The sequence below is a fragment of the Berghia stephanieae genome, chromosome 6 (assembly GCF_034508935.2).
Source record: "Berghia stephanieae isolate SIO BIC M18660-M18661 chromosome 6, UCSD_Bste_1.3, whole genome shotgun sequence".
Classification (NCBI taxonomy): domain Eukaryota; kingdom Metazoa; phylum Mollusca; class Gastropoda; order Nudibranchia; family Aeolidiidae; genus Berghia; species Berghia stephanieae.
The window spans coordinates 47734888-47750581 of record NC_088365.1 but is presented as its reverse complement, the minus strand read 5'-3'; the positions used below and the strand labels follow the sequence as shown (position 1 = coordinate 47750581).

General features: G+C 37.7%; 1 protein-coding gene across 4 annotated transcripts in view; it reads left to right on the top strand.

Moving 5' to 3' along the window:
* Positions 1-15694, top strand: part of LOC144975154 (alpha-(1,3)-fucosyltransferase 7-like) — a 68694-nt gene that overhangs the window by 32964 nt on the left and 20036 nt on the right. For all 4 annotated transcript variants that reach the window (XM_078918943.1, XM_078918944.1, XM_078918941.1 and 1 more), the window contains 4 exons: positions 2856-2984; positions 4224-4318; positions 11817-11994; positions 13713-14195. In XM_078918943.1, the coding sequence (XP_078775069.1) occupies positions 2856-2984; positions 4224-4318; positions 11817-11994; positions 13713-14195 (885 nt within the window). The remainder of the gene's footprint in view (positions 1-2855; positions 2985-4223; positions 4319-11816; positions 11995-13712; positions 14196-15694) is intronic.

Genomic DNA, 15694 nt, shown 5'->3' with positions numbered 1-15694 from the left:
AAAGACAATTTAATGTCATTTTTAAAACGTCAGTTATTACATACACATTATTTTTTCATGAGGCACGAAGTGGCCTAGTGGTTAAGGCATTGCACTGTGACCCGGAAGGTCCCGGGTTTGACCCCCACTTCGGACACTTTGGTGTTTTTTTTCCTCGGGTAAGATTATTAACCCCAATTTGCTCACTTGTACAACATGAGTAATTCCTGTTGACATCAGACATCTTCTATGATGAATTGATCTATATTCCTTCGTGGAATGCCTAGGCGACGATATTATCGTATGATGTCGTGGCGGAAAAGGCATAATTTAATTCTTTTTTTTTTATTCTTTCATTTCCTGATGGAGTTTACTATGTGCTACTCTGACAGAGAAAACTGTTTTGGGGCTATAATACCCACGTTGTGTAAATATTAGATGTATCATTTCCAACCGTATGTCTTTGAAAAAAAGGCATTTTGCACGCAATGACTTTGCATTATTTCAGATGGGCTAGATTTAGAGTATCTATTGGCATGACTCAGCGGTTGTGTTTGTATGTATGCCTTGTCAGGTCTGCTAATTGGACGCATTTTCATCAATCGAGCTTTATAAAAATTATTTTTATTAAATCGTTAAGCGTACAACACTCTCAAATGCAACATTTCTGGTTCAAATTAAGAAATTAAGTAGCTGGCACTGAGGCAAGTTAAAGAACTGTAATCTGATCGGTAATCAGAAGGCCTGAGGTTCGATCCCCAGTCGAGGTCGACTGATTTTTGGGATGTTTTATTTCTTGTATTTTTCTTTCTTGCTTTGTCTGGCACCTTTCATACACACGTTCATTTTTAGTTCAGAATTTGATAATTTTAACTATGACGATCTCTTAGGTGTAGGAGTTCCAACTGGCAAAAAGACAATTGTATGTCTTTTTTTAAAAGCCATTTAGTACACCTAATTCTTTCATTACTTGATGAAGTTTTTACTTTCTGCTACTTGTGACAGAGAAAACTGTTTTAGAGCCGTAATGCCACCGTGAGTAATTGAATTCTTTAAGAATATAAAAATCAAACATCATTTTGTTTTACTTGCTTGCAAACATTGACAGGTAGGAGACCGACTGTCAATGTACGTTTATAAGGCAAGGAGAGCGACTTCCTGAACGTACTCTCTCTCTCTCTCTCACTCACTTTCAGTTTTTAACTTTTTATTTCTTTTGTTTTGGTTACTAAACCTATTTCATCATTTACACGCCAGGAGATTTACCCCGAGGACCACGGGCTCCTTTTTCTGGTCTCAAACCTCTTGTGTCAACATTGCTTTGCACTCAAAGTGACATCTAAGCCCTTAGAATTAAAAAAACAAAACACAACTCAACAACTTTAAACTCTCTTATTATGGTAAAAATATCATAATTTAAAGAGTGGTTCTTGTTATGTCTTGTTAAGAAAGGACATTTCCAAAGTGTTATGAAATATTGATGCTGTGCATTTAGTTAAAATACTCACAACACCAGCCACCCGGATATAGCATACTTAGGTACGTACTTACTTACTTACTTATCCTCTTGGATCTTCAGTTGCACAAAAGACCGACACAGTATATCTCCAACCATCAACTATCATCTCCAACACACAAAACTGTGTGTAACCTTGAGCGTTTATATTCCGATAGGTATAATTTAGTGAGAAGAAATCACCAAAATGGTTGTCTAACTAACAACAATAAGAATTTCTTTAATTCTATAATTTTATGATAAAACAATGACACCTACCTGTAAATTTACAAAGCTTTCGCAATGTAGTTAACACAGCTCATCAACAAGGCTTCCATATATGTTTTAATACGCGTTTGAAGTGGGCATTTCAAAGGCGTAGACAACAGCCAGCCTTTTTCACTGAAGACGCCCTCGTGCTACATTCTTTACTTTATGTCTTGCCTGCATCATCAAGCCCACGGAATTTTCTCAAGATGCTCGGTGGTTTATTTCCTGAGCTTATTTTAGAGGGTCAATGGGCTTCTTCATAATTACCCAAAACATATAATGTATTCATTTTCTCTCACCTTTAAAAATATACCGAGTCAAGTTTCGTTCAAGTTTCGTTCAATAAAGTGTCTCGTAATAGCTTTTTAATCTTAAAAAATGCTTTGTGTTAGAGCTGGGTCGGGAATTGGTTTATAAGGGTCTTGCAAAAACCGAGTCTTTTATGGAAATGTCTTTCGAACTCCAAGCCGCTCGGTTTTGGTTTGCTGTCATGGCACAAACGAAACCTAGATGAATCGTTTTGTGACCCCGATGTATCGTTTTGTGTGTGCAAGCCATGCGGGTAAGCACAGCGCTTGCCAGTCATAAAAATAAAAAGAACACGAATCTGCATTTGAGAAGAAAAAACCCCCCGAAAAATAACACCAACAACTAAACCTTTCAAAGGCGAAGTTCAATCTTACTTGGAGCTAAAAGAAAACTTACTGTTTTCATCAAAAGATCAAGACAAATAATGGCAAAGCAATTATAATTTAATTGAAGCCCGAGTCGCATTATTATTAATGCTATTATGGTGGAAATGATTCATTCTGCATTAAAAATAATATAAAGGGAAACTATTATTTGAGGACAATTAATTTGTTCCCGCGGTCTCCTTAAATTCAAGGACTCCTTGAAAACTCCTTGATTTTGATATCACAGAAAATCCTTGAATTTCGTTTTAGGAGAAAACTCGTTGAAAACTATTTGAATATTTAGAAATCACCACTACTACAATCACAACACCATCATCACCACTAACAACATGAATACAACAACCACTACAACATCATTATCAATACCACCCCCTCTCCCTTATAAATCAACCATAATTTTTTTTTTGCATCTTCAGGTAAAGCAATGTACCATGACGAACGACAAATCGTTGCTGGATGAGAGTGATGCTGTGCTCTTCCATGCTGGAGCCCTCTGGAACTTCTGGAGAGGCTCAAATCTTCCAGATCGTAGACATCCTTACCAGGTATTGCAAAATGAATAAAGATGGTCTACGGATCAAACCTCTGAAATCTTGGATTTTCAAGATCGGCGGATCAAACCTCTGACGTCCCGATTTTCACGATCGGCGGATCAAAAATCTGAAGTCTGCATACCAGTCTTGCGCACCATGTTTTATTTGATTGGGCGTAAATCAGAGGTCTGATCCGCCCAGAATGAAATAAAACATGGTGCGCAAAGCTCGTATGTAGACTTCAGAATTTTGATCCGCCGATCCTGAAAATCGGGACTTCAGAGGTTTGATCCGCCGACCATCAATAAATAAATTATATAATTATGTGGATATTATGTGGGATTGAAGCAGGTGCAAAATTGTGTATGAATGAAAATATGAGTAGAGAAAAAAAAGCCCAGAAACTTTCAATCTTCCTCAATTCATAAAATAACTGCATTTCCCCGTCAAAACAGTATAGGGCGTTATTTTTTAAGTTATTAATGCTATCATTTTTTGAAAAATAATCTTTAGTATAATCATCTTGTTTTATTGGCTTCATTTAATATTCATAATTTTTTTTGTTTTTCATGCATTTTTTCATCAAATTTTGTGAATTATTGGCAAAAACCTAAAAGTGAATAAAAATTGAAGCCTGGAACTTGTTAAACATGATCCGCATTGAATCGATACGCCGTACATGGTATGAACCTCGAACATGTTGGCTAATTTAGTGAATCGAAAAGGCATTGAGCTGCCCATCAATGAAAAAAAAAGCATTATCATCATCTTCATCATCATCATCATCATCATCATCATCATCATCGTCATCATCATCATCATCATCATCATCATCATCATCTTCATCATAATCATCATATCATCATTATCATCAGCATCATCATCACCAACAATAACCAAAGCAACACTCACTATCGCAGCAACACACACACAAACACACACACATACACACACGTACACACACGTACACACACACACACATAAAACAAACAACAAGCAAAATTAACATCACGACCGCCACCACAATCATCACCATCGTCATCACCACCACCACCATCACCACTACCACCATCATCACCACTGCCGCCACCACCACCACCATCATCATCACCACCACTGCCGCCACCACAACCACCACCACAACCACAACAACAACAACAACAACAACCACCACCACCACCACCACCAACAACAACAACATCATCATCATCATCATCATCACGATTCATCGATCGTTTTCAATTTTCTCAGGTGTGGATCTTACATAACGTGGAGCCCCCACCCCGTGTGCCCCTTAATCTAGACGCTTATGCTGGATTATTCAACTGGACCGCCTGGTACCGAACGTGAGTATAATATCAATACACAATCTAAATCAATACCCTCTATCGATAACGCATTGTTGTTCTGTTTAGCCGCACAGCGACAAAACACCTTTAATAGAGAGGTTTAGCAGATCATGCGTATTTCGCAACACGTAACACGTATCTATCACATGAGCATGCTCATTAGACGTAAATGCGATTTCTGGGTGGGGTTCCTGACCTCCCATAGTGGGCAGGGAGGTTCTTGCAGTCTCTTTTATCCTCCTCTTTCTGTTTTTCAGTTGCTTTATGTCTTTGTCTTAGAATGAGATTAGTTAAGTTTTGTCCTGACCCTGGCCGGAATCCTTGGCTGAGAGGGAAACAGTTGAAACTACGTATATTATTTCTCTTTAACGAAATTACTACAACAGTTGAGCATTTACATAACGTAATATCAATTCAATGTGGACAAAGCGCTTTACAAGCGGTCCCTATCCAACAGCATCTTTTTTCATTGTAGGACGAGACATGACGCTTGTTAGGCGAAACTACAACTTATATTCGAAAAAAGACAACGCTTATAACGGCCAAGTACTTTTTTACACCTAAGTACGGTGAAGGAATGTGAGTGAAGAGTCTTTCCCAAAGCAAGACTCAACTATTGGCCGGTCTGGGAGAGATTTGAGTCTGAAACGTTTCGTGTTAGGTATTTTGTTATTTTTCGAAGCTGTTATAATATTCATATTTGTTCATTATTAACTCTTTATCGTCTTCAGCTTCTAGCACTTTGACTAGATAAAACGGTGCTAGCTGGGAGGGAAACAGTCAAATTGATGTATAGTTAGAGTTATGGGAGATGATATTTGTTATCTTGTAAATCATCTCTCTGTTATGCACTGTATTGTTTTGTTAACATTTTATATATGATTTGTAAACATTTGAGAGTATTCCTCTTAATAGGGCCCTATGCTTTTGCCTGGATGAGACTTTTAGGTGATCTCAAACCAAGTACTTTGATAGCGTGCTCTTGGAATCTACATTTGATCCCTATTTGAACCAATTCCCCCTTGTCTTACCATTTCCTGGGTGCTTTTATTGTAATTCTAGAACTTTTTACTTTTCCATTTTCTTCCTTTGTACTGACGCTGATATGACCTAAATGTGTTGCAAGCGCTGTAAAACCCTTTAAAACAGACAAACAAACAAGATAAAAGAGCGGCTTGACCTAGGGATCTGATTCTTTTCCCCTTTTGAATCACACAGATTCTTTGTCTTGCTATTTCTTCGCTTCATATAATCGCAGATGAATTTAAAAAATCTATATAACCTTTTATCTCTCTGGAGGTTGTTTTTTTTCTACCGACACTCATAATATAACTGAGACAAAGACACCAAGCAAGCGTCATCAAACTTCTGAAGGAATACAATTATACAAAATCAAATCTATTTTTCAAATATTCTTCTTTACATCTCAAGTTTCCAACTATTCCAATTTTACCAACGGTATATCGATTGGATTTTAATTGTTGTAAAATCTTTGCTCACTGTAGCGGATAGTTTGGGTCTTGATCATCCTCTGCTTCGGTTGGTTTAATTTAACGGTAAACGGGGTTGGACATGGCTTGGTTAGATCGCATTTCTTTGTCTTTTATGAAAATAACATGTCCGTCGTCTTTATAATGATTTGAACCAGTTATTGATGGGTCCTCTGTGACCTCTTGTTGCTTTGCCTGTCAAACTATTGACATGGTTGACCTTTTTTAACTATTATCTTATATCCTTCAATCTACATACTCATAAATTGCGTACACTTTTGAAAATTGCGTCAGTTATCGTAAATTTTATTAAAACTATATAGATAGTCAATAAACAGTTGTTTTATTTTTGATTCAAAAATATTAATAAAGTATATTTTGGCCTTGAAATAAACCGCTGACCGTGACCCGAAGACCCACAGCCACCTTAAGTGCTTGCCCATCACCCGGAGTAAACAGACCACAGAGCCTGAGCATCAATTACAATTTTTAGCTTTGCGATGCAATTCCTGATTCAGTGTGTCAAAATATTGGGAGAAATACTCAATAACTAGGCCTGACCTATTTGTGTGTTTTACATGTGCGAAGGGTATCTCATGACTTTTCATACAGGAAATGAATAGTCAATGGGTCGAAACGGGGTAAATGGCAGGAAATATTCTAATTGGTTAATGCTTAGTAACGGACAAGCCATCAATTGGTGAACTCTAGAAAAACACGTATTTAAACATTTGATCAGAAAGCTTGACCTTCATAAATGACGATCCATTTAAAAGTCCCAGATGAGTTTTTGCTAAGATTAGAGTCATCGTAATCGATCGATATTTGAAGCAAGAGTTTTCTGGCCAAGGTTTTAAATACCCGCCTTTATAGAGTACGGCAGTTGACTGGTTACTGATTCAAATAGACATTGTGATTTCTTTATGTATTTTTTTTTTGTATTGTGAAAAGGAAAACCAAATCTAGAGTTGCCTAAATTAGCCAATAAGAGGAAGAGAAAGATAAAGTGAGTAAATGTGACTCATTTATAAGGAAACGAAAAAAACCACACAAAAACAAACGACGTTTCGGACTTTGACCTTCTTCAAGAAATCGAAACGTCGCTTGTTTTGTGTTGTTCCCATATATATGAGTCACATTTACATTTAATATTTCTCTCCATATGAACAGGGAGGATCTTTAATTTGTTTCGTTTTGTTTTGTTTCTTTTTAAAATTACTTTTCAAAATGAAAATCAGATAATAATATTTGCGGATCTGGTGATAGAAATGTTGCCATTTTGGTTATGATTTGAAATCGTTGTATGAAATCGTTGCATTGGATTGAGAGGAATTCCACTATAACAAAGAGTCCATAACAAATTGGATTATCAGACCTGCAATAAGTACACGTCAACTTACGCTATAGCCATGCCATTCTGTTTTCCTATGTCTAATTTAATATAATTTTTTTAAACGATACAAACTTGATGTTGAGCTCGGAAAACAAATCAACAAAGATCGAAAAATTATTTGTTGTTCCAATGCTGTAGTCTAAATACCCCATGGCGACGTCTCCATCTTGTTTGCCTTCATTAAAATGGACACATTTGGTTTGTCTTTATTTCTTTTGTAGTACAACATACAAAAACCAATGATCATTACAATTTGTTTACGATCTGAATTAAGCATTACCTTTTAAACGATACAAACTTGATGTTAGCCTCTAAAAAAGAGCTCATTAAGGATTGAATATTATAGGATTATTTCTGGGGTTTTTGATACATGGCAGTGGTATCTTCAATACGCCATTTGTGTTTACTGACTTTGACCCCAAAAAAAGGAAAACATTGGAATTGTATTCATACCCACAAAAAGGTTATTTTAAATGACCAATCAGCTCTCTTGTAAACGTTTATTCAAGCCAATAAAAATTACGTGCAAGTTCTGTTAATCGTTGAGTAAATATTTTATACTAATGGTTCGAAGTATTATTCAACAATATAACGTCTTTTCTAATAAATGATAGGGTTTTCCAAGAAAATGGGTGGAATATAATTTGATTCTATTTCAATACCGTAATCCAAATAACTCACCCCGACATCTCCGCTTAGGAAAAAATGTTTCTCTATAACATTTATTTTCTAGACGCATTATGGATAAATATAGGATCAATCTCTTTTTTTTCAACCTATAGATAGTATGCACTTGGCTAATAAGTTCACAACGTTGCCATCCGGAAGTATAACGGACCAGAACACAAAACTGTGTAACCATTAACTTTTATAGTCTGGAAAAGAGAGTTAAGTGAGAATTACTCATAAATGTGGATGGCAAAAAAAAAAAAAAAAAACAATAACAAAGACCCGAGTGACGTCAAGTTCATGCTATCTATATGTCTCTCAACTTCCAGACAACCGATTCTGATTTTCGAGAAAAAATCTTAAACTTAATTAAGCATTGATTTTAAATTTATAAAAAATTTGATGTTAAATCGTGAAATTATCTCATTAATGATTGTAATAATTTAATACTGTCCCACACTGTTGTCCAAATATCTCACACTGACGTCTTCATCCGTGTTTTTCCGTTAATTAGATAACATTTTTTGATTAATTTAAAATTCAGGATTAAGACTTTTTTTTTCAATACTCTGACTCTAGACATCACATTCTATTTTTAGACGAAAAAAAAAAACAACAAACAAACAAAAGAACCAACCCCCCCCCCCCCCATTAAAACAACAACAACAAAAAATATAATTCCCTTTATTCATCCCATAGCGGAAATTTGTCTCTAAGGTCTATATCTATGGAAGACTGGAATAACTCATGCGTCAGCCGCAGTGCAACGCCGCAATTTTAGCTAGGGCGAGGTGACTTGCTCAAGGCCACACAGTGCAGCGGCGGGTGATCAAACTCGGTACCTTTCGGGTACGAAGCAAAGACCGAACCGCTTAGCCACGCTGCCCCTAACAAACACCTTCTTAATTAAGCATACATTCCAAAATGATGCAAACCGAGTATTGATCTCTAAAATCAACTCATTAAATATTGATAGAAAAATTGACGCTGTTCCAAACACTTTTGTCCAAAATTCCTACGTATCTTCTTGCTATTTCATGTTCGTTCTTCCCGCTCCGTCTGTGTCTCGATGTCCTACCGCACTGTTTCAACCTGTTGTGTCAACGAATCCCCTTCACGGCAGGTTCGGCAAATATTGGAATTAACGGCTTTGTTGACAAACGTTTTGTTGAGATCATAACAAAATCTCCGAGCCCGCTTGATGATAAAATCAATAAGAGACAATTCAATGTGCGTATTATAGAGTCGAGGGTGCAGCGTGGCTCAGCGTAAGGGTCTTTGCTTCGTACCGGAAAAGTACCGAGTTCGATCACCCGCCGCTACTCTGTGTCGCCTTGAGCAAGTCATCTTGCCCAAGTTCAATTTGCGGCGCTGCACTGCGGATGACGCCTGTGTTATTCCGGTCTTCCCCATGGGATGAATAAAGGGAATGCTATTTATTTTATTTATTATAACGCTTGCAGCCAGAGTTAATGTTTAATCCGGTTTGTTTATATCATATAATGAAATTGTTAGTAACTTTGCGACGTTGAGAATTCGAACCCACTACCTTACTGTTGCGGCATCTCCGCCTGGCCACTAGAGGGACGCTCTACAATCGACGACATCCACCACTCCAATTAACCTGTAGATATTATTTGACCAATCAAAAACATGGAATTTGTGACACATCTTCAAACGTGTTGGGACAAACTGCCTAGTGTTATGACACTCGCCTTCCCATCGGAAGATCGTTTTGGGCGCATAGATGAGTCCTTGGAAAAGGCTCTTTGCTCACATTCCCTCACCGGACTAAAAATAATTGTAATATAACATAACAGGCGTCATTTCTCGATCTATATGTTACGTGTTGCTGTTGGTCAGGGACCCTTTGTAAAGCGCTTAGAGCACGTTTAGTGGGATAATGCTCTATATACAAGCTCAAATTCCAAGTTTCAAAATCGTATTAAAACACGTTCTTATCATAATATATTTATAGAACTTTTGCTAGAATATGTAAAAATGTATGGATTATAGCTCCATCAATTATTTGTTTGCCTACCACATCATCAATCTTTCAGATAGAGTTATCTATGTGTCTGACAGATATTGTAATAAGAACAATTAAGAACATGGTTTTTGTCAGCTTCAATTTGAAATAATGATTATGGGGGCGGGGGGGGGGGGGGGATTTTTCACTTCCCATTGGTTGGCGGAGAGGTCGCACTTGGTGTGTTCTCTATCTGTTTTCCCTGGGTGGGGTTCCCGACCTCCCATACTGGGCAGGGAGGTACTGTGTCTTCTATACTCGTCTTCTATACCCCTATATCTGCTTTCTGTCTTTGTCTTGGAATGAGATTACTTCGTTTTGTCCTGACCCTGGCCGGACTCCATGGCTGGGAGGGAAACAGTCCAATGTATAGTTATAGATTTGGGAGATGATATATCTTTTTCATTGTAAATCATCTCTCTGTTACGTACTGTTTTTTTTTTTATATATTTAACAATTGATTTGTAAATATTTGAGTGTATTCCTTTTAGTGGAATATTGTGCTGGTGTCTGGATAAGACTTTAATGTGATCTCAAACTGAGTAAACTGACAGTGTGCTCTTGGAATCTAACATCTGCTCCTTATTTGAATCAATTTCCATTTGTCTTACTTTTTCCTCAAGTCCTTTTAATTGTACATCTAGAATGTTTTCACTATCCAATTTTCTTCCTTTTTACAGGCGCTGGTATGACCTAAATGCGTTGCAAGCACCATAAAACCCTAAAAATAAAAAAAAACAACACTATCTGTTTTTCCTTTCCGCATTGCACTCGACTTTGTTCTGGATTGACATTCCTCGGGGTTTTTTTCTTGGTCCTGGAGGGGATCCTTAGCTGAGAAGAAAGCAGTTAAATGTGTTGTTGCTTTATTTTAAGAGATGAAAATTTTCCCTTGTAAATCATATCTACTAAATAAATGCTAAAAGAAAAAAAAAACGATTTTTTTCCTTCTGAATGATGAAAAATTAAATTTAGCAAATGATAAACATTGAAAGAAGCCTCTCCTAGTTTGGCGGAACGGTCAAGTTGAGTGTGTGATATCGTCGTCAGGCAGCCAGCTTATCACGAATGTTATCGATCACAGTTTCAGACATATTTCAATCTCTACGAGGCTAACCCATATCAATTACCTTTTATCTATCTATTCCTTTGAACTCCACAAGTTCTCAAATACCAAATGCAGTACGTTAAATTCTGTCAAATGCATCTATAGGGAATAAGATGAGCGGAAGAGTAGCATCCTTTGATTGGACGTCACCCATAGTCTGTGACGTCACCGGCGGAAAAGTTATTAGAGAGAGAACGTCATGTTGGTTGTGCGCATGCGTCTCTCGTCCTCGCTTCTAAATGTGACCAATTGAATCAATCTATGTCCGGGTGGGGTGGGGGGGGGGAGGGAAGACTGAAATAACCCAGGCGCCAGCCGCAGAGCAGCGCCGCAAAGTCAGCTAGGGCGAGATGGCTTGTTCAAGGCCACACAGCGAAGCGGTGGGTGATCGACCTCGGTACCCTTCCGGTACGAAGTAAAGGCCGTACCGCTAAGCCACGCCGCTCCACGCGTTATCTATTTATTTAGTTATTTATTCAATTATCTGGGGGTCAAGTGGCCGAGTGATTAAGGCATTGCACTGTAACTCGGAAGGTCCCGGGTTCTAGCCCGGCTTCAGGCACGTTCGTTTTTTTTTTCTTGGCTGGAGCAAGATTATTAGCCCCCAATTTGCTCACTTGGACAACATGGGTGATTCCTGTTGACATCAGACATCTTGTTTGATGAATTATCTATATTCCTTTGTGGAATGCCTAGGCGACGGTATCTTATGATGACGTGGCGGAAGGGCATACTTTTTTAAAATCCATTTATATATAACATTATATTTTTTTCAATCTTCCATCCACCAATTTTCCACCAACCAGAGACTCTGACGTCCCAGTTCCGTACGGAGGCTACACGCATTACCCCAGTCCTCCGAGCATCAAACTCAACAGGTCAATGATCCCGAACTGGCACAAGGAAAACAACAGATTCTCTGCCTGGATGTCCAGCAACTGCTATGACTACAACCGTCGTATGAACATCATTGCAGATATCAAGGTACAAATAAATAAACAAATAAACAAACATGTATGTGCATCTAACATGTGGTCTAGTGGTATGACACTGTACTCACTTTCGGATCGGAAGGTCCTGGATTCAAACCTCGCTCGGCGCATAATTGAGTCCTTGGAAAAAGGCTCTTTACTCACATTCTCTCACCATACTCAGGTGTAAAATATGTACCTGGCCGTTAACAGCGTTGCCTCTGTCCGAAAAAAATTGTAATATCGCCTGACAGGTGTCATGTCCCTACATGTTAAGTGTTGCTGTTGGCCAGGGAGCCATTGTAAAGCGCTTTGGGCACGTTTAGTGGATTTTGCGCTATATAAAAGCTAATTATTTTAAACATAATAATAATAATAATAATAATAATAATAATAATAATAAAATAATAATAATAATAACAATAACAATAATAATAAAAACAATAATAATAATAATAATAATAATAATAATAATAATAATAATAATAATAATAATAATAATAATAATAATAATAATAAATGGATTTATATAGCGCTAAACCCGGTTGCACAGGCTCTAAGCGTTTTACATTGATATAAAACAAACGATATTAAAGTAAGACAAGTTTGATGGAAAAGTGATACGAATTCAATTTAACAACAACAACATATGATGATAGGGGAGCGGAGCATTAAGTCGTACTTGTTCAATCTCATTGATTGCGTTGACATCAAACGTCTCACAGGACAGTGACCAATCACCATCACTAATCCAGTCGTCACCTGTGACTATGATGATGAACCCTTCTCAATTATCTACCTGTCAGTCACTGATCTTTTACTTCTACGGGTTTTTGATTCGGGTTTAATGAGTACAATTAATGGACGGAACGAAATTGACGTCACTCGGCTCTTTTTTGGTTTTAGACAGCCATTTTAATTATATGCTCTCATTCTGTCAATCAGATAAATTATAAACGTTCAAGATTACACATAGTTTTGTGTGTTGTTACATTATATCTGGCTAGCGGGTGTTGTGAGTATTTTACATAAACGCCTAGCATCAAGTAACACAGGGATGACTATACAATACATACTTTAAACTTGAATTGTTGTTTTTTTAAACTATGTATCCAGAGCGCTTTAAAAAGTGATGAACAAAAAAAAATAATATGATAGCATCGAAAACAAACAAAACACCAAACATGAAATGTTCCGGAATCAGAAAAAAGCTTCGATAAAGAACAGAATCCCGGAAACGGGACATGTCGGGCTCAAAACCCTTCTTCAGCCAATAACAAAAACAATAAAAACTTAAAATCCAGTTGACAGACGACAGAAAGCATTTGATCGTCTTGTCCGTTGTGTACGATCTCGAGACACGAATGATTATATCATAATATATGGTTATATGTGAGTATATATGGTTATATGATTACATTTTATGGCTGTATGTGGTTGTGTATGGTCATATACAGATATTTACGGTTATGCATGGTTATATACGGTTGTAAACTGATACATATGGTTATATATGGCTTTATATGGCTATATAATATACATAATTATATACGCTTTTATATAAGGTTAAATACAGCTTTGTACGGTTATATATTGTTATATATAGTTGTATATGGTTACATATGGTTATATACGGGTGTATAAGGTTATATATGATTATATTCGGTTATATACGCAACATTCAATTATCATATTTAATGTATCCATTCATTTCCTGTATTTTCTTTTCAGAACCATCTGGGAGAAAACATGGACTTGTACGGTAAATGCGGAGGCAAGAGATGTCCGGAGACCATCTGCTACGACACCATCTCAAACTACAAATTCTTCTTCACCTTCGAGAACGCCAACTGTAAAGATTACATCAGTGAGAAGTTCTGGGCAGCCTTGCTTCGGAGGCAAGTTCCTGTCGTGTACGGAGGCATCTCTTCCAAAGACTACGCAAAAGTCGCTCCCCCGAATTCGTTCATTCACATCAACGACTTCAAGGACACGGAGTCTTTAGTCAAACACCTCCACTATCTCAACAAAAACGAAACCGCTTATAACGAATACTTAGCGTGGACGGTGGACCACGATATATTCAGCGAGTTGCCAGCGAGGAGAAAGTGGTGGTGCGAATTGTGCGAGGCCTTGCACGATGAGAAGAAACAAGCTCAGACTTATATGGACATCAGTGGCTGGTTCCAGGATGATAGTTGTCCACAGTGGTCGGTGAGTAGCCATTAAAAAAAATGGATACAGGCTTAATCAATAGACTTCACAGTCGTGACGTCACTTCCCTCGTAATGACGCATAGTAACTTAGTAACTGGTTCTAAACTACCGGAAAATGGCGGACGCCCTTTTGAGGACAAGCAAAAAAGTGTATCCAGAGGAGAAAATCATTATACATCTGATTATGATTTGACTTTTATACATTCTGATCACATGACATATTGAAAAAGATCTAGCCAACACGAAGAATAAAAAGTACCGATTTTCTTTGTTTAGAACCAAGCTGCTCGTTGCTGGGCGGACGTGACATCAGACTCTTGAATCCTAATAATGAACTTTGTGCGGCTATGTACCACACTCGCCATCGGATCCGCTCAAAAACACTTGGAGAGATCTTAAGCAACGCATCAAAGTACGGATCAGAATAGTTTCAGAATGAATACGATTTGTTTTTGGTTCCAGACTTCTGGGACACCCTGTATTTCATCCCGTTTTGATACTGTAATGACAGAATATTTCCTTCATAGTAACAAATATGTAGGGAGACCACCAACATCAATAGTAACTACCCTAAAACAGGATCTCTCTACATATAAGAAATTTCTAGATTCAGATGGGGCCGAATTAAACCCTGAAGAACTAAGAAAAACTGCAGTGCCCTCCGTAATAAAGTCACAACAAGATCTTCACAGCCTCAAAACTCTGGCCCAGGACCATGACCAATGGAAACAATAATTAACAACATGCATACAGAGAAGGGCAGCTATGCTCATCGAGGTTTTTTTTTTTTTTTAAATCTGTGACTAAATCACACAATTCTCAGCAAGCGTCATTCAGACTGCGGGGCTTATTACTTACTTACTTTGATACGGTGGATTACAAATGTGACTTGGGAATTCGATCCAAACGTCTAATGTGAGGGTCCAAGAAAACCCGGTTTGATTTACCAAATTTGAGTTAATTCGCGTCCGTACAATGACATTTTAAAAATTTAGTACATCGGGGGTGGGGGGGGGGGTTCCCGATAGCTCAATTGATAGAGCACTCGCTTCACACACAAAGGAAAGGGATCAAGATCGATCCCGTGTGCAGTCGAAATTTTTACTGACTCCCCTCCCCTATCCACTCAACAGTGAATGGGTAGCGGAGTCTGTTAGATTTTTTGGGGAAAAGTACTTTGCGATAGACTGGCGTCCTATCCAAAGGATAACAAGCAATTGTTATTGCCCGTTTCACGATATAGAAATCGGGATAAACCGTAGTCGTCGCAAACTTATAGTCTGACCGTAGACTTCGTAACATATCCTGACACTAGAACCCTCTTTGACTTATAATTTGACGTCATTTTTACGGTTTGTGCAGCGTCTAGTGAGTTGTCTTTAGTAGAGCTCATGGAAACAAATGATTCCATTGGTTAAAATAATTGGAAACAACTCACGATTTGTTATCTTTTGCAGCCAAAGACTTGTCTTTAGACGTCATATTTTGGTCAGTGTC